Raw genomic sequence first — 19,999 nt, 5'->3', positions numbered from 1 at the left:
GAGAGAGAGATTCCCAAGCAGGCTCCGAGCTGCCAGCGCAGAACCCAAAGTGGGGCTCAAACTCATGAAACTGAGATGATGACCTGAGCCGAAACTGAGTCAAATGACTGAGCCACCCAGGCGCCCTTAGATGTGATTAACATTTAAATCATGACTTTCCATAATGTAAGTAGGCCTCAGCCAATTAGTTGAAGGCCTTATGAAAAAAGACTGAGGCCTCCCTAAGAAAGAAGAAATTCTGCCTCGGGACTGCCTTCAAACCCGAGCTACGGCATTAACTTCCCTGGGTCTCTTGTCTGGTGGCCTGTCCTGCTGATTTTCAACTTGCCAGCCCTCACAATGGTGTGAGCCAGTTCCTTAAACACACACACACTCCCTCTCTTTCTATGTATGCACACATGCTATTGGTTCTGTTTCTCTAGAGAACCCCGACTAATACAGCAGCAGAGTAAGACCTGGAACCTAAAACCATCCAATCCCTTGGGCTGAGCTCTTATTGTACTCTATGACTTCCCATAAGCATGTATATGTTCATTACTATTAAATCAGTAATTCATGATTATGATAAATGATGAGACATGTCACTGCTGAGGATGACACCGTGCCATTATTCAAATGTTTGGACTCAGAGTAAACACTAAGCCCAACTCCCAGAGAGTGAACGAACTATCAGTTGTACCATCTTGGATTACAAGGTCAGCAAACAGACACTACTGACCTTATTCACATCATTTATGTATGGATGAAGGTTCTCGCGCATATCTAGTTTCCATCACTGCAGGTATGCTGTTGTCATACCCGTGAGAGTGGCCAGGAGGGGCCAACACTGTTACCTTTGCTGGCAGAGCCCCATAGGTAAATAGCTTCTGAAGTGTCAGGGCCAATTCTGTGGGACTCTGGAACTGGGGTACTAAGCAGCCTCCTTACTTCTGTTGTCCTGTTCACTTGCACAGTGGGCTTCTCAGGGCTGCCGCACAGCCTTGTCCTCAACTGCACAGCCAGCCCCTGCCTGGACACCCACCACATACTTGCTGAGAGAGGAGGTGCCCAGGCCAGGAGGAAGGACGCCTGATCTTTCTCAGCTCCATCCCCACATGAAGACCCCTGACTTCTTTCTAGGGTGTGGCTGGGATGCCCATCACTAAAGCAGGAGGGGACAGCAACCCTTGCCATGACCCAGCTGGGGGACACTGGGCATAGGAGTTTCTTCATCGCAGGCCCGTCCTGCCTGCCTTCTCAGGTGTTGAGCTTGGTATAGATGCAGAATCAGTGCAGAACCTCTGAAGGGTCAGAAGAGAAGCAAACTGTGTGATCTTCCTTCTGTTTCAGGGCTTGAGGCTGTGTCCCATCCTCTTGAATTCCTGAGGGGACTCCAGAGGCCAAAGTCATAGACTCATGGCAGAGAACCTTACCCAGCCAGCCCTTGAGGTGGGCACACTTTATTTATTTTTTTATTTTTATTAAAAAAAAAAATTTTTTTTTTCAACGTTTTTTAATTTATTTTTGGGACAGAGAGAGACAGAGCATGAATGGGGGAAGGGCAGAGAGAGAGGGAGACACAGAATCTGAAACAGGCTCCAGGCTCTGAGCCATCAGCCCAGAGCCCGACGCGGGGCTCGAACTCACAGACCGCGAGATCGTGACCTGGCTGAAGTCGGATGCTTAACCGACTGCGCCACCCAGGCGCCCCGAGGTGGGCACACTTTAAAGGTAGAGACTGAGGGGTGCGTGGGTGGCTCGGTCGGTTAATCGTCCAGGTCTTGATTTCAGCTCAGGTCATGATCTCACAGTTCATGAGTTCAAGCCCCACATTGGGCTCTGCACTGACAGTGTGGAGCCTGCTTAGAATTCTATCTCCCCCTCTCTCTCTCTATCTCTCCCTCAAAAGAAATAAAAATAAAATGTAAAAGTAAAGACTGAGATTGGAGAAGTGAAGTCACCAGCAAAAGCCATAGCTCATAATCACACAGACTTGAGATCCCTGCTCTGGCTCCCCAAGGTGAGGCTCTTTCTTCCAGGGCCTTTCACCTGCTGGCCTTTTTTGGGAAACAAAACTACTTTAACTTTTTGTTTTTAATGTTTATTTATTTTGACAGAGAGAGAATGCATGAACAGGAAGGGGTAAAGAGAGAGAGAGAGAGACAGACAGACAGACAGACAGAATCTCAAGCAGGTTCTGCACTGTCAGCTCAGAACCCAAATTGGGACTTGATCCCACAACCCTGGGACCATGACCTGAACCGAAATCAAGAGTCAGACGTTCAACCGACTGAACCATCCAGGTGCCCCCAAATTACTTTAACCTGTTAAAGAAAAGCAATGCATTTGCTTCTTAAATTAGGAGAGTACTGTAGATTTGAGAATAATACATAATGGCATGTACCAAAGATCCTACTCCTTTGAGTTAATGGCATAGTCCTTTGTGTGTATACTCTTCTAGTGCCTTCCATGATACTTAAAGATTTTTTTTTTTTAAGTTTATTTAAACTTGTAGGGGTCAAACCCACGAGCCGTGAGATCATGATCTGAGTTGAAATCAAGAGTTAGACGCTTGACCGACTGAGCCACTCAGGTGCCTCAATACTTAAAAGATTTTTAAGCAATGGGATCCCCAATTTGTCAGGAGCTGTTTTTCCCGTCAGTGTATTCAGACCTACCCTATCCTTGTTAATGACTACACCGCATTCCACAGTATGGCTCTACCACAGTTTATATAACCAATTCCCTACGATGGGAGCTTGCCAATTTTTTGCTTCTATGAGCAGTGCTGCAGTAAATAAGTGTGGAAATCTCTGTGTGTTCTGCGCGGGTATTTACATGGGATACATTCCTAGGAGGGGAACTGCAGGGCCAAAGGAATGTAAAAAGTGTTGGCCTGCGTAGCCAAACTGCCCTCCACCCTCTTAGCTGGAGGGCCATGTCTTCCCCCTCTGGCCAAAACGGTTCTCTTTGCTAATCTGACAGGCTAAATGACATTTTATCTTGAAGATATCTTCTTTGATTAGTGAGTAGACTGAAAAACATTTTGTTTTCTGGCCAGCTGTATTTGTCCTACCATGAACTGCCTGTTTCTATTTTTCGGTTGTTTGCCTTATAGAATTTGTGGGAACATTTTTTATACTATGGCTTTAACACATTATGATTATGTTAAACAACCCCCTCCTGTTTCAAATCCTGAGCAAGGAAGTCTTCCTATCTCTCCTTCATCGATTTATTGATAAATGGAATCTATTAAATACCACATCATACATAGCACCGCAAGGGCGGCTGGGCAAATTTTCCCCCAGACATCTCCCTGCGTGCCCTAATCCCATGGATAAAGCTTCCCGAGATGCCATCATCTTGCCCACTCGCCCTGCCTGGGCATGCGGGCACTGTACTCTGATCTGTACGTGAACAGCAGTATCATGTGAGGATATGGTCCCACAAGGCTGTGTAGGAAACTCCAGGACAGGTCATTACTTCTGTGTGCCTGGCCCCAGATGTGGGGATAGGGCGGGCCAGGCTGGGTGGTGAGGCCACAAATCCCATGGCCTTTTCTTCCCTTTTCACTCTTCCTCAGTGACGTAGTTTGCTCATTCTTAGCCCCTGGTGTGTTCCTTCTGCTTCCTAACCTTCCTTGCCCATCTCAATTTCAGAACAGCACATGCTATTAGCACTAAGTGACCGATCACCTCTGGTTAGCTATTCCTTTTCTGAGAAAGGCTCGGCCTCTAACTTCATCCCAGTCACCAGCCAACACACAGGGAATAGGTTACCGTGGGGCTTGGGGGATACTTTCTCCTAAGGCCTGAAATCACACCAAGCCCACTTTGGTCCCTCCTGGGTATGTGGGTGGGCTCAGAGGGATGGGATAATGGCCTTTCCCTTACCCCCGCCACGTGCCCGGAAGAGGAAGAAGCGCTGCAAAATCCAGGGACTCGTTTTGCAGGTTCAAAATAGTGTGGCTCAAGGATTTGGGCCTTTCTTAGCTACAGGCTAGGCAGGAACCTGTTCTACCTCAACAGCCCCTGCCCCAACTCTGACACCATCTACCTCTTCTCCACGCAGAGATGGGCTCCAGAGTCCATCCTTGTGGGGTGGGCCTACTCCTCCACCCTGAATCACCACCATCTGTGGTCAGGATCTCCTTCAGCGGAAACCAGTAGCAAAATCAGGAGGTCCCCTCCTGGAAGTACATCCTCTCATGACACCGAGTTCCCTCTGAGGGAAGGGAGCAAGAATCAACTGAATGTGTTGGCACTTATGTGGAGGGAGAAGGCGAAAAGTGGTGGGGAGGGCGCTAGGAGCAGGGAAGAGGCAACATCAGCAGCAGGGAAAACCAGGGGCCAAGAAGTGGATTCTGAGTGCCCCTGAAGGTGGACGTAACATCATGATGGTGACAGGGACAGAAAGGTACAGGGTCCCAGAGAAGAATGTCTACCCTGCTACTAACAGTGGATAAACAAAAGGGGAACCAACAAGTGAGATAAGAGAAGCTAAAAACTGTCTGGCTGCACAAAAGTAATCTTAATTACAGTCATTCATACTAACCGCTTAGCATTGATGCCTAATTATAGTGCAGCTCGATGACTTGTATAATTGGCACCAGATCAATGGAGTTGGGTGTTCTGACTGATCATTACAGTCACAGGTACAGTCGACCTTTCCAGTGTGTTGTTAATGTAGATTGGCTCCGGATCCCTTGGGCAGTAGCAGTGGGAATAATACTGACGACACGCATGACAAATGCCAGCTCATTTAATTCCCACAAAACGCCCTGTCCACATCCCCCACAAGCCCCGTCTGTATTACAGAAAGAAGAAGTGCAACTGCCTGAGGTCTTGCAGCCGATGAGCAACAGAACAGGGGTGTGAACGGAGGCTGTCTGGCTCCAGTCCTGAACCACTCTGCTACTCTGCACCCCGTGACGTTGTTTGCAGAGGGCATTTCCTGTTCTGCCTGCCGTGCTGCCTCCGCCCCGTGTCCCCTGCCGCGCCCTCCTCACCTGTATAGCTGCTGGAAGGAAGCGAGCGCTCTGGTCCTCCGTTGAGTTCTGGGCCTCCTTCTGCCTCTGCCACTTCCTTTTTCTCCTCCTCTTGCCGGACCTCAGGGGCTTCCCCTGGTGGCTGCTCCATGGCTGATTTCCCCTCGGCGCCACGCCTGCAGGCCCGGTCATAGCTCTGGCATCATCTGGGTCTGGACGCAGATGGACCTCTACAGGGAAGTTCCCATCAGCCTGGGCCAAGGGGCAGACAGGAAGAGGATGAGAAGGTGATGGAGCAGGGCATGCGTGAGGGCTAACACCTGAGGAGCCAGTATGGAGGGGGCTCCCCTGCTCCTGCTCCTGCTCCTGCATGGCAGGAACGCCTCCTCCCTGCAGTGCTATCCTCTGGTCTCCACTCCTTGCACCACGAGTCACTTCTCCTTCTGCCCTGTATCCATTTGGTTCCTGAGACAGGTTTGTGGGGTTCAGAGCAGTCTCCATGAACCAGACAGGGCGACAAGCCACCACATCACTTTTCCCAGCCTCCTCGGCCCCATCCTGCTCTTTGAGCCAGATCAGAACGACTTCAGGGGATTTTTTTCAAGCTCCTGATAAGCACTGCACCTCCTAACCACCATCCTGTCCCTACTCCCCGCCCCCCCCCCCCCCCGCCCCCCAGCACTCAGGCTCTCCTAAGCCACAATTCTTGAAGGGAGTGGATCCTATCCTTCCTGTGTTTGGGTGTGGGGGGAAAAGGACATGAGCCCCTGCTGGGTTAGGCTCACAACTGGCAGCAGATCTGCAACTAGACCCTCAATAGCATAGCCATCAGGCAAGGGGAGATGCATTCTGTCCAGGACTTTCCAAGATGGGTTACTGGGTGGTGACCCCCACATCTTTATCACCCAGGAGGAGGCAGTTCCAATCTCCAAATAAAATATTGTCCACAATGCCACAGTGAGCGGTGGTAAGATCCTGAGGTGTTGCTGGTGAGGGTCATCCTGGCAGGGGACAGCAGGCAGAGGCCTTGAGAGTGGGGTAGATTTTGACCAGAGATGGCATAAAACTTGTCTTGGAGGTACAGCACGAGAAAAGACTCGGAGGCAGCACAGTGGGGGAACCATAAGGAGTCCTGGTGGTCAGGCAGTGGGTGCTGCAGGAGAGAGGATGTGGAGGGAGGGCTGGGAAGGTGGGCTGTATCTAGGCACGTGCAGGCTGTGGGAGAGGAGAGGAAAGGTCTGCTTTACAGAAATTCAAGCATCCGTGGGACTTCTCCTACATGTGCCATGGGCAGCTCAAACTCAACCTATCCAAACAGAACCCACCATCTTCCCCAAACCCACCCTTCCTCTGGTAATCCCCACTTTAGTGACCCGCGTGCCCATCCACCCACTCTCAAAGCCAGAAGGCAAGGGTGAGCTGAGACTCTTCCCTCACCCACGCTGCTCTACACTTGCAGACTTGGCTGTACGCTGGAACCACTGGGGAGTTTTTAAAATGTGGATGTCTGGGCCTGTCCCCAGAGCTTCTCATCTGATAGTCTCGGGAGCAGCCTGGGCATTGGGATCTTTATTTCTAATTTTTTTGCTGATTTTAATCTACGGGCCAAGCTTGGCAATCAATGTTCCACAGCAAAGCAACTTCCAACTGACAGTAAATCTTCCCTCTCATCATTCCTTTCCATCAGGCTTTCATTTTTTGTTCAGACTGACAATAACCTCTTAGTTTGTCAACGAAAGGCAGTTTGGAAATCTACCCCTAGAGTCTAAGAGCTGGGGGGTTGGGAATCTGAAGATACAGGGAGTGTCCTTGTTGACTTGACAGTCACAGGAAGGGATTCAGTTCACCAAAGGAGATAGCAACATGTCAAGGAAGGTCAGAGGAACAGGCACCAGAGCAGACAACAGAGCACTGGCCAGAGGCAAGAGAGACTGGGGACAGCCGGACAACTCAGAGTCATGGGAAGGGCTGTTTCACAGGGGAGGGCTCAACCATCTCAAATGCTGCAGAGGTTAAGGGTGATAAACTGACACATGACCCCTGGATTCGGTGACTACCAGGTCATTGGTGACTTTGTGAGACAAGTTTTAAGTCAAGTGGTTAGGATGGAACCCTGGGCTCTGAAGAATAAGTGGTAGTGAGGAAGGTAGGACAGTGAATGGAGACTAGCTTTTTTTGGTAAATATGTCAAGGAAATAAATGTACAAGAGGATACTGCCTTGAGAAAGTGCTGAAGCCAGGAAGTATTTTAGACTAGGGGAGACTCAGTCTGTGGATAAAAAGGTCTGCAGAGAAAGACAGTCTGAAGATTCAGGGAGGTAGCTGTGGCAGAATAACTGATGCGAGGGGAATAATTCAAGGGCACAGGGTGAGCAAAACACAAAGAAGTATCATAGCAATTGGGGAGGGGGTGGTTAAAGCTCATATGGAATGGCCTCACTCTTTTAGTTAATAAAGTAGGAGAGAAAGTTGTCTATGGAGAGTAAAAGACGGGACTTGCAGGAAGCAAAGAGGCCGGGTGGAGGCACTTTGGCCAACATGACAGGGAATTCACTGGAGAGGAATAAAAAGAATTAGAGTAAAGCCACAATAATTAAAACACCGTCGCACTGGCACATGAACAATCAGTGAGAGAGAATACAAAGAGTCCATAAATAGATGCAAACACATATGGAACTTTAGCATATTATAAAGATAGTACTTCAAATCAAAGGAAAAAAAATGGATTCTCCAAGAAATGGTACTGGGACCACTGAATAGTCATCTGGAAAAACTAAGATGGATCTCTGCCTCCAACCTTACACCAAGACAAGGTCCAAAGAAGTAAACAAAAATTTTAAGTTAAAACAAAATTATATGGGGGCATGTGGGTGGCTCAGTCAGTTAAGCGTCCGATTTGACCCAGGTCATGATCTCACGGTTTCATGAGGTCGAGCCCCGCGTTGGGCTCTGTGCTGACAGCATGAGCTGCTTGGGATTCTCTCTTTCTCTGCCCTTCCCCCACTCACACTCTCTGTCTCTCTCAAAATAAATAAACTTTAAACAAACAAACACAAACATACATGAACTATTGGGCACGTGGCTGGTGCAGTCGATGGGACATATAACTGTTGATCTCAGGGTTGTGGATTCGAGCCTCACACTGGGCAGAGCCCACTTTGAAAAAAATTTTTACATATTTGAACTATAAACATACTCTTGAGGCTGGGGAAGAGCTAAGCATGACACTAAAGCCATAAAAACTTTATGTGTTAAGAGATTATGGATAAAAGATTAGTAAATTTGATTACATGAAAATATAAACTTTCTACATGGTAGAAAAAAGTCATAAGAAACAAAATATAATAAACTGGGAAAAATATTTGCAACTCTCATCAAAGGACTAATTTCTCTAAAATATTTCCTATGAATAAGTAAAAGGACACCAATCTAATAGATAAATAGGCCCAGGATATGAAAATGTATACAGAAAAGGTACCCATTTGAAAGGCTGCTGAATATCACTCATAAAAAAAAAGAAACTCAAATTAAAACAATACTGAAATATACTTTTTACAATCAAATTAAAACAAAATGTTAGGGCACCTGGGTGGCTCAGCTGGTTAAGTGTCCAACTCTTGATTTGGCTCAGGTCATGATCTCATGGTTTGTGGGATTGAGCCCCCTGTTGGGCTCTGTGCTGACAGTGTGGAGCCTGCTTGGGATTCTCTCTCTCCCTCTGCCCCTCCCCAACTTGCACACATGCTCGCTCGCTCTCTCTCAAAAACAAATAAATAAACTTAAAACAAACAAAAGCTAACACGCTGCTAAACATCTGGGGAACCAATCTCACACATCCCTGGTAGAGAGGTAAGTGGGCACAACCTCTAAAGAGGGTAATTTGCCTACATTTATCTAAATTACAGGTGCACATTCCCTTTGACCCAGAAACGCCACTTCTACGTTGTATTCTACAGCTGTTTCTACTGCAGCAAAATGACACAAAGTATTGGTTATTCATGACAGTATTATTTGACTAGTAAGAGGTGGGGAACAAGCTGAATGCCTATTAACAGGGGCCTTTGCAAATAAATTATGATATGGAAACAGGAATTCTGCACAGCCACATGTAAGAGTCATGATATTTATGGACTGAAATGGAAGTATCTCTACGATATATTAGTAAGGGACGACAGCAACTTGCAGAATGAAGAGCTACAACCTCACGCAAGAAAGATCTACTGAAGCTATGTTTGCTCATGTGTGTGTAAGCCAGGAAGGCTACACAGAACTGGGAACACTGGTTGCCTCTGGACCACTAAAGGGAGAGGGGTATTTCACGGTACCTTTCGTACCTTTTAAACTCTGAACTACAGGTGTGTTGCCTGTTCCAAAAACAATTTAAACTGGAATAAAATAAAAAAGGTAAAACATACAAATGACAACGTGGAAGATGAGAGGGAGGCAGCTGGAAGTGCTGATGAGCTTTAACAGTTCGGGCAAATATAAATGGAAAAATTTCTAAGATGACCACTGAGACATACAATACATACATACATACATACATACAATAGCATGTATGATTTCCAAATTATTATCGTAGAATAGGAAAACTCAGAAGCCATGTAAAACTCTACCTTTCTGACTGAGAAAGTCTCACAGATGGGAGACTATGGTGACGTAAAAACTAAATACGATGTAAGATGGACCCTGGAACAGAAAGACGACAGTAGTAGAAGAACTGGTAGGATCCGAATAAAATCCACTTGGTTTGTGGCACTGAACCAGCGTTCGTTTCTTAGTTTGGGTACGTGTCCGGGGTTTATGTAAGACTGTGCACATTAGGGGAAGCTGGATGAAGGACATATGGGAACTCTGTGTGATCGCTGTGGTATTTCCATAACCCTACAGTTTTTTCAAAAAACAGCTAAAAAACGTTCTGGCTTTCTGGCTTCTCTTGAAAACTGGGCAGACCTGGCCACTGGGTGCCTGCATGCCCCTGACACCACGCAGAACCCCTTTATCTACACACGTGTTCACCTCTGGTCCCGTCTCTACTGCTTCCTGCTGTCACTCCCTAAAGGTGGCCCGTCCGGCAGGAACCTGAGTTTGGTTAGAATAAATCACTTCCTCAAGGATCAATCCCTGATCATCAAACTTGGCAGTCACTAGACCCAGAGTAAGGCAGTTCCCATGGCCAGCCCTGTGGCTCTGACTACCAGTGGTGGCCGGGGGCGATCACTTCTAGTTGTCTACCTAATTCCACTCCCCATCTTCCTGAGTCCCAATCTCTTTGGATCAGCCACGTGCTTTGCTAAACACTCAATTTCCTGAGCTCTTCTGCAGCTATCCAGTTCATGGGACACAATTCTGACCAACGATATGTAAACAGAAATCTGTTGGGAGGGCCTTCTGAAAATACTGTTTTTCTCCCGATAAAAAGTGACAAAGGTTCACCTTCTCTCCTTCCTGCCCGCAACAGGAATACCGTGCCTGGAGGTGTAACTGCTCCCTTCTGAGCAGGAAAAGACAGGTTAGGAGGGTGGGGCAGAAAGTATGAAGGGGCCTTGTGCAGGGACTGACCTAGCCCCAGAAGGCCTGTCTCCAGACAGCTTGCGGAGGTGAAAACAACGAAATGCCTGTTTTACGAGGCTCTGTTTGCCAGACTTCAGCCGCATGGCAGCTGAACACAATCCTAACTAAAACAGCAAGACACAGGACACTTAGCCAAGGAGGAGAACAGGGTTGTGGAAGGGGGATGGCGACAACACCGGGAAAAGGACCCTGGTGATTACCAGGAGCAGTTTGTGACTAGTGTGGCATGTAGTAAACACTCTAATATAGTTACTATCTGAACAGCAGGGGCCGGGCACACGGAATCTTCATTCTCCACAGGACTGAAAAGTCTGGAGGTGGAGGAGGCTGGGGCAGGTGAGGCGTGAGAAACCCTCAACCAGGCCAATGGCAGAAGGGACTACAGGAGGCTTGAGGAGCCACAACGAGAGTATGGGCAGCATGGTGACAGAAGGGTCAGACAATGTGGTTTCTCAAAGCTACAAGCACAGCAGTGGCAATGACCACAGGGTAAGAGGCGTGAGGCTGATTAGAACCAACTTTTTGGATCCGTGTAGCATGGATGTCAGTGGAAATGCACCCTGGACCGTGGTGATGAGAGCTGGGGAGACAGGGACATGAAGATTTGGGGTCCCCCTTGGCAGCTGGAAACAGAGGAGGGAAAACGACAACCCTGCCTCAGACAGATACTTGACAAAATATTTTCTCACTCATTCCCTCACACCCTCTGATCCTCTGAGTGGCTCTGGGGAGACGGGACGGAGTTCATGGTCAGGACTGAGTCCTGGAAGGAGGGGTGGGTGCTGACTGAGCTCCCACTACACATCACATCTGGCGTGTGAAAACCAGGCTCTGCCAATCCTCACGAGCTCCCACAGGCGAGCCTTGTGAGCTCCCCTAGGGAGATGAGGGAGGCGACAAAAGCTCAGTCCTGTGGAGCCTGACAGGGTGTCTCCTGGAAAAGGTGCCAGGCTTCTGAGGAGCTGTGGGCAGTGGGCCACCTTATGTACCTCTGACACCCTGAGCCTCAGCTTCTGCTCCATATGTCAACTGCTGGAAGGTTATTTCCGGTGACCAGAGGAACTTATCAGTTGGGGGGGTGGCGGAGGGTGCAGGTGATCACCTCTTGAAACAGATGTGGTTCTGGACTCTCGCCAGAGTTCTGCATTTGGGGCCAGGATCCTCGGATTCTAGGCAGACGGTCCTCCCCAGACTGGAATGGTCTCTTCTGGCTGTGACCAGCTGAAGGGGGAGGAGAGCAGCAGTCCGGCTGTTCGAAAACCCACACACGTCCCTTGGGCTGTTTCATATTTAGATGTAACCACTGTGCTGCAGCCCATCCCTGCATTTTGCCAGAAACCATCCATTTTCACACAGCCCTGACTGTTCCATTTACAGCTGAGGTCTGCCCACCTCCCAGCGGCCAAGGCCGCCCCCACCCCTACCACTGTTCTCAGCCTGCCCAGTCAGGAGCTACTTTGATCTCCCTGGGCCCTCCCCGCCCCCCGCCCCCCCGGGCCCAGGCCCAGGCCCACAGGCTGGGTTTCCACAGGTGGCTGCCACCCCACTACCACTACCCCTGCAATGGACCTTATTTCCCTTCCTTTCTTCAGCCCTAGCACTAAAAGTAGCATGCCCTGGCACTAGGTTTGACTTTTATGTGGCTGAGAAGCCCAGGTTTTAGCTATTGCCACCCCCCGGGGCTGTGCCAGAGTCAGAAACCCTTTGACTGTGTCACAGCCTCCCCCTATTTGGGAGGTTGGTGCTGGAGTCAAACAGGGCAAAGGTCCCGCAGCCGGCACGAGGAGGCGCTGCTCTGCTGCCCTTGGACAAAAAATGGAGTCCCCAGCAAAAGACTTTCTCACACAACAAATGCCTGGACTACTCTGCTTCTGGCACGCACACACGTGTGTGTTGTGTGTATACGTGCACACACGAGCCTGTCGCACAAGCAAAGCAGTGCTCCCATCCCAGCACCCACTCTCTTTGCCCCAAGAAGAAAGTCAGGCCTTCTGGCAGCAGAGGTGGGGGGAGGCACACACTTCACCTATTTCCTATCTGCCCACCTCACGGGCAGAGGTAGTTAGGAGCTTAACCCAAATGACCCTAGGGAGGCCTGGTCTGGGGTCTGAGCAACTACCACCTGGTGCCCCGATCCATCCCTAGCCGTCCGCAGGAGATGGAGCATCCCTGACGCCCCCCGGCAGGCCGCATGCTCCGACTGGGGTCAGGCAGAGTGCCGGAGCCCCACTCATCCCTCAAACCTGACAGGCCTCTCTCTGCATCAGAGCCCACGCTGGGTCCCAGCCTTAAGCTTCCAGCCCACCGCCTCCATCACAACAGTACCGCTTCCATTCTCCGAGAGCTTACTACATACCAGGTTCTGTGGGTACGGACACATTTAACCCTCACAACGACCCTAAGACTCAGATGCTGTTATTATTTCCATTTAACTGATGAGGAAATCGCACCCAGACAGGGAAGGTAACTGACTCAACGTCACACAGTAATTGGAATAGCAGGATTGGAGCCCAGGCAGGTTGGTTTGGTGTTCATCAGTGCACTGTGTGCCTTGCATGTGATGCCGGGTGAGACTGGACCAGAAGCTGGTATGTCCCTGCCCTGCTGGATCTAGAAGCTGCTCTTAGCCTCAGTCTGGAGCCATCACTGCTGAATTCTTTGTCTAGCTGCCAATCCCCTACTGTTTTTCTGTCAACAGTACCCTGGGTCAAAGCCCTTCTGAATACTCCCTGCCAGAAAATGACTTCTGTGTGCTAAAGACAGCCATAGGCTCTGGTCCCTGGCTCCTTCTCCAGTCCCATCTCACCTGCCCCTGTCCCAGCATCACTCTCTGAATGTGGAGGGACGTACAGGCCTCAGCTTTGAATACTGTCCCCTCTACTAGTTAAGGCCCATTCTTCCTTCAAGGAAGGAAGCTCTCCCTGAGTGGCCCCATTCTGTTCCTTCCTAAGGCAAACCCGAGCCTGGCTCTCCGGATCTGCGATTACTGCAGCAAACTGCAATGTCAGGCAACTGGTGTGGCCTCACCATGTTATGATCAGTTTCCCAGACAATGCCCTCTATCTTGCTGAGTGAGGTAGGTCCCCAGCACCTGACACCACGCCTGGCATTTAGTGGGTACACAACACACACTTGTTGAATGAACACACAGAGTACAAACATTAAGCTCAGGCACAGTGTTTTCACTTGTAGCTTTTGCTGCTCTATCCATTTTCATGTCACTGCCCCTGAGATGCAATACTCCATAGAAGTTAATTCCAGGGGCTTCTGTGTCAGGCCTGGGCTCTAACCTTGGCTCTGCCCACCCTTTCTGTGACTTGGGGGAAGAAACTAACTCTTCAGAGTTTCTTAGCCCTGAATTTGGGAAACTACCACTTAACTTGAACAGACGTCTTAAGTATTAATTAACCACACAGCAAATACTTAACAGTGCTGAGTATATGGAGCACCTGGGTGGCTCTAAGCTGATCTCGGCTCAGGTCACTGTCTCACAGGTCGTGGGATCAACCCACTGACAGCACAGAGCCTGCTTGGGATTCTCTCCCTCTCTCTCTCTGTCCCTCCCACACTTGCTTTCTTTCTCTCTTAAAATAAATAAATAAATAAGCATTAAAAATAAAATAAAATAAAATAAAATAAAATAAAATAAAATAAAATAAAATAAAATAAAATAAAATAAAATAAAATAAAATAAAAATAAATAAATAAATAGCGTTAAGTATACGGTAAATGTCCGGCCAATAGGGACTGTGGCTGCTGCCATTATCATCACTGTTGGCTCATCTTAAGGGATTAGAAGGAGCAAGTGATATTCCAGGACTTACACAAACACAGAATTTCCCACTTCCCTGCTTTACAATCAACTGTGTAAAAGGGAACTGACAGGGAGCTCCCTACTCTGGACATGTGCTTCTCTTTCAGAGAGCTGGACCCAGACTTCCTCCCCGTGTTGTGCCCCCTGCCCTGATGCAGATGACCCAGCTGCTGCCCTTTCCTCCCTCCCACCACGGCAGGAGGATGAGGGTCAGCAGTCTCCAGAAGAAGGGGAGAGGTTGCCCCATTTCCCTGGTAAGTGCTTTCAGGATCAGCAGTGAGAGAGGCCATGGGAGGATGGACCTGCTTGACTCTGTCCCAAGCTTTCCAATCAATCATTAATCCAGGTACTGACCCAGTGCCCTGGTTTTCCAGACCAGCAACTCCACAGGGCTCTTTGCTTTCCATTTGCCAATTCAGATCACCCCATTCCTCTCAGGGTACAGGAGAAGCCTGTGTACCTTCTTGCTGGCAGGCCATCTTGAAACTAACCCCAGAAGTAGCCGGGGGCTGGTTTTATTCAGAGTGTGCTGGAACCAGAGAAAAGACAGGCAGCAGGCCATGCTTGCCCTCACATTATCTAATTTAGCTCCTAACCCCTGCAGAGTGGAGCTGAATTAAAATAAAAGGAAAAGTTGCCTCAGGGAGCTACTGAGAGCTTGTAGGGGAAGAGAGACGTGAGGAGGAAAGAGGGCTCTTCACCTGGGATCAGCGGGGCCTGAGTACGCTGAGGCACGGACCCTCAGCCATCACCTTTCCCGCTGTGAGGGTGAACCCGCTGAGCACTGCCCCCTGAGCACTGTCCTCGCTGCCTCGGAGTGGAGCTGCTGCAGACTGAGGATATTAAAAATCTGGTTTTCACAGACACCACCACCTCAGCGATGTCGAAACATGTACATATGGCATAAAAACAAAACTGGGGAGGGGGGTGGGCGCCTGGGTGGCTCAGTCGGTTAAGCAGCCAATTTCAGTTTGGCTCAGGTCATGATCTCACACTTCATGAGATCGAGCCCTGTGTCAGGCTCTGTGCTTACAGTGAGAAACATACTTAGGATTCTCTCTCTCTCCAAATAATTAAAACATTAAAAAAAAAAAAAAAAAAAAGAGGGGCACCTGGTTGGCTCAATTAGTTAAGCGTCCAACTCTTGGTTTTGGCTCAGGTCATAATCTCACGGTTCATGGGATCGAGCCCCAAGCCCCTGCTTGGGACTCTCTCTCTCTCTCTGAGCCTCCCCTGCTCGAGTTCTCTCTCAAAATAAATAAATAAATTTAAAAAAGGAAAGAAAGAAAGAAACAAAACTGGAAAGACATGCCCCAAATTGTTGATGGTACTTTTTTTCTGAGGGGTCAAGTTATGGGTGATTCTTATTTTCTTAATTCTATTTTTCTGTGTTCTCCAATTTCTTCACAATGAGAATGGGTTGCTTTTATGATGGGGGAGGGCATGTAAAAAAGTGTCATGAACAAAGAAAACTGAATAATATGCTGAGATACTGATGAAGTAAAAGAAAGGCCTGCCCAGAAGAGACCCAGATCTTTCCTACTGGAAGCCTGAGGGAGGAATGAGGATCTACCACTGTTCACAGAAGGCTCCCGAGGTAAGGATGGTTGTGCCAGCAGGAGAGGGTCACACCAGGGGACCTTTCCAGAACACTCCTCATCTGAGGACCTCAGGTGCTAAGGCTGCCAGTGCTATCAGTGCCCCTCCACTCTTCTTCTGGTCCCTGCCAGCTGCTGCCAGCTGCTTTCATTCACTCATCCAACAAATATTTGTTAAGTACCTAATATCACGTGCCAGGCTACACAAACCAACACAAATATGTAACCAACACAAATATGTAACTAGGAATGATGAACAGAGCTCTGAAGGACAAAGGTCAAGTACAGTGGGGGCACACTCAGAGCGTGCTAGTCTAGGGTGTGTGGTCAGGGGAGGCCCTCGTGAGGACAAGACCTCGGACTGAGAGGGAGACCTGTAGGGTCCCAGGGCCACCAGGAACAGACATGTGAAAAGGTCCCACACAGACTGAAGGATGGCATGAACCCTCTGAGAGCACAGGAAGGCTGGTCATCATCTGGAGCTTCCAGGGGCAAGCTAGGGTTGTGGGTGTTTACCCGAAGAACAGCAGAGAACCTAGGAGGGTCATTTAGAAGATGGGCAGGATCGGAGCTGCATTTAAAAAATGAACTTCTTGGGGTGCCTGGATGAATCAGTCAGTAAAGCATCTGGCACTTGATTTCGTGAGATTGAGCCCCGAGTCAGACTCTGCACTAACAGTGTGGAGCCTGCTTGGGATAGTGTCTCTCTCTCTCTCTCTCTCTCTCTCTCTCTCAAAATAAAATAATAAACTGAAAGAAAGAAAGAAAGAAAGAAAGAAAGAAAGAAAGAAAGAAAGAAAGAAAGAGAAAACATTTCTGGCTGCTGTAGAGGACAGGTTGGAGAGGAGTTCAGCTGGGTTCTGGGAAGCCAGGGCTATAGCAAACCTAGCTGGGGCAGGGACAGGGGAGAAAAGGCCACCTCCCAGAGCCCCGGAAGGCTAGGCATGGGAAGCAGCCACCTGTTCATTCCTGGGAAGATCCAGGCCAAAGAGCCGAGGGGTGAGGCCCTCACACAGAGGTGCATGCTTCTTTGGGTGCTCCATCTGTGCTCTAAGTAAAACGTCAGGGCAGGGTTAGATAACCTCCAAGCCCCTTCCTGCTCTGGCCTTCTTGGCTCCAGCCTCCCAGTTCTGTCCTGGTCATAGTGATTCCAGCTGTGACATACATATGGATCTGGGGAGCAGACAGTGGCACTGGGCCCTGTTTGGCAGGAGGCCAACTGACACAAGCAGCCACATTTCTGGGCATGACAACTCCACCAAGCCCTCCAAACTCCTGACACACAGCTCTCGTAACCAGCACACCAAACTGTGGACCAGTGGCCCTGTTCTGGGAGCTAGGTGGTTACAGGGCTACGCATACCCTTCTTTTTATTTTGTTAATGCTTATTTGTGAGAGAGAGAGACAGAGAGAGAGAGACAGAGAGAGAGAACGCATGCACAGGCAGGGGAGGGGCAGAGAGAGGGAGAGAGAGAATCTCAAGCTCAGCTCAGAGCCTGACGAGGTGCTGGATCCCGTGAGACTGAGACCGCAAGATCATGAACTGAACCGATATCAAGAGCTGAATGCTCATGGGGCGCCTGGGTGGTTCAGTCAGTTAAGCGTCTGACTTCAGCTCTGGTCATGATCTTGTGGTTCATGGAGCCCCGCGGTGGCCTCTGCACTGACAGTGTGGAGCCTGGAACCTGCTTCTGATTCTGTGTCTCCTCTTTCTGCCCCTTCCTTGCTCACATTCTGTCTCTCTCAAAAATAAACATTTAAAAATTGTCTAAATATTATATATATATATATATATATATATATACACACATATATACATATACACACACACACACGCGCGCGCGCGCGCACATATACAGACATACATACCTATATATGTTCATGTCCTAGGAGCACTTGGGTGGTTGAGTCGGTTAAGCGTTCAACTCTTGGTTTCGGCTCAGGTCATGATCTCATAGTTTTGTGGGTTCAAGCCCCATGTTGGGCTCCATGCTGACAGTGTGGAGCCTGCTTGGGATTCTCTAACTTCCTGTCTCTCTTCCCCTCCCTCAATGGCACTGTCTCTGTCTCTCTCAAAATAAATAAATAAACTTAAAAAAAAAAAAAGTGTTCATGCCCTTGGACTCCTGGCTGGCTCAGTTGGTTAAGCACTTAACTGTTGATTTCCACTCAGGTCATAATCTCACGGTTCATGGGTTTGAGTTCCAGATCAGGCTCTGCATTTACAGTGCAGAGCCTGCTTGGGAGTCTCTCCCTGCCCCTCCCCCACTCTGGCACATATGTGCACTCTCTCTCTCAAAATAAATAAATAAACTTTAAATAAATAAAATTGTTCATGTCCTTTGACCGTGTAATACCCCTCACAGGAAAATACACTGGGTTATTCAATGCAGTGTTATTTACATTTTTTAACAATGAGAAATATTTATAATGAAAAATAACAGAAACGACTCTATGCCCAATAGAGGAATGGTTAAATATATTAGGCATCCCCTGAAAAATGGAGTACTATTCAGCCATTAAACTCATGTTTCCATGCGATATTTAATAACTTGTTTTTAAGTGAAAAATAGTAAAAGTACTGGGGTACCTGGGTGGTTCAGTCCGTTAAACATCCGACTTAGGCTCAGGTCACGATCTCATAGTTTGTGAGTTCAAGCCCCTCACAGACTCTGTGCTGACAGCTTGGAGCCTGGAGCCTACTCCGGATTCTGTGTCTCCCTCTTTCTCTCTGCCTCTCCCCTGCTTGTACTCTGTGTCTCTCTCAGAAATAAATAAAACATTTTTTAAAAATTAAAAAAAAATAGTAAAAATACAGAACTACACAGGATGATTCCCATAAAAATGACTAGAGAAAGAATGGAAGGATGTTCCCTTGTATGAATAGGGTTGTAGGTGATATACTATTTTTCTGTTGCTGTATTTTTTTTTTCAACGTTTATTTATTTTTGGGACAGAGAGAGACAGAGCATGAACGGGGGAGGGGCAGAGAGAGAGGGAGACACAGAATCGGAAACAGGCTCCAGGCTCTGAGCCATCAGCCCAGAGCCCGACGCGGGGCTCGAACTCACGGACCGCAAGATCGTGACCTGGCTGAAGTCGGACGCTTAACCGACTGCGCCACCCAGGCGCCCCATCTGTTGCTGTATTTTAAAACTTCCTATACTGATCATGTATTATCTTCACCTTACTTGACCCATCAGAGATGTATTACATTGCTGGATCCTTCCTCCTTTACACCTTTTCTTACTTGGCTCCCAGGCTTCCTGGCTGCTCCTATGCAATTTCTTTTGCTGGTCCCAGGTAGGAATTTTCTTCCCAGTCCGAAGATCTCTTTCATTGTCCAGCAACACTCCCTTCCTTCGTGATCTTAAACTGGCTACTGGCTTTCAATACCTTCAATATGCTTATGACTCCCATATTTACTTCTCCAGTCCAGCTTCTCTGACATCTTCACATAGATCCCCAATTGTTTCCAAAATGAGCCTCTGACATTCCCCAAGGTCCCATCTCACTAAATGGCACCTCCCACCTTCTAGCTGGTCAGGCCAAAATGTTGGAAGTCAGCAAATCCTGTGGGCTGTGCCTTTAATAAATACCCAGAATCTAATCACTTCTTACCACCTCCACTGCAATGATCCTGGTCCAAGCCAACATCACCTCTTGCCTGGATTATTCCAATAGCCACCCGCCTGGCTTTTCTGGTTCTGGCTTCACCTCTACTCTCCACACAGCAGTCAGAGTGATCCTTTTAAGTCAGATTCTGTCTCTCTTGTGATCCAATCTCTCCAGGAGCTTCCTGCCCATCTTTACAGTGGCCTGGGAAGCCTCCTGGAATGGGTGCCCTGCCTGCTACTCCCTTCCTGGTATACCACGCACAGGTACACAGCCTTCTCGCTGCTCTTGAACACAGCAGGCACAGCTTGCTGCAGTGCCTTTGCTGCCGTTCCCTCTGGCTGAAAATGTACTTGCTCAGGGCTTTGCTCCAAGGTGACAGTCAACCTGATGTTGGCGACAGTCATCGAAAACGAAAAGATATGACTACCA

General features: G+C 48.5%; 1 protein-coding gene across 5 annotated transcripts in view; it reads right to left on the bottom strand.

Annotated features, from left to right (window-relative positions):
- The window catches only part of PPARD (peroxisome proliferator activated receptor delta), an 83,184-nt gene that overhangs the window by 11,480 nt on the left and 51,705 nt on the right, over positions 1 to 19,999 (bottom strand). For all 5 annotated transcript variants that reach the window (XM_047860904.1, XM_047860903.1, XM_047860907.1 and 2 more), the window contains one exon: positions 4,988 to 5,218. In XM_047860904.1, coding sequence (XP_047716860.1) covers positions 4,988 to 5,117 — 130 coding nt within the window. In that variant the 5' untranslated portion in view covers positions 5,118 to 5,218. The remainder of the gene's footprint in view (positions 1 to 4,987; positions 5,219 to 19,999) is intronic.

This window comes from Prionailurus viverrinus, chromosome B2, assembly GCF_022837055.1.
Source record: "Prionailurus viverrinus isolate Anna chromosome B2, UM_Priviv_1.0, whole genome shotgun sequence".
Classification (NCBI taxonomy): domain Eukaryota; kingdom Metazoa; phylum Chordata; class Mammalia; order Carnivora; family Felidae; genus Prionailurus; species Prionailurus viverrinus.
The sequence above is the reverse complement of the archived record's forward strand: the minus strand, read 5'-3'. Positions and strand labels throughout refer to the sequence as shown.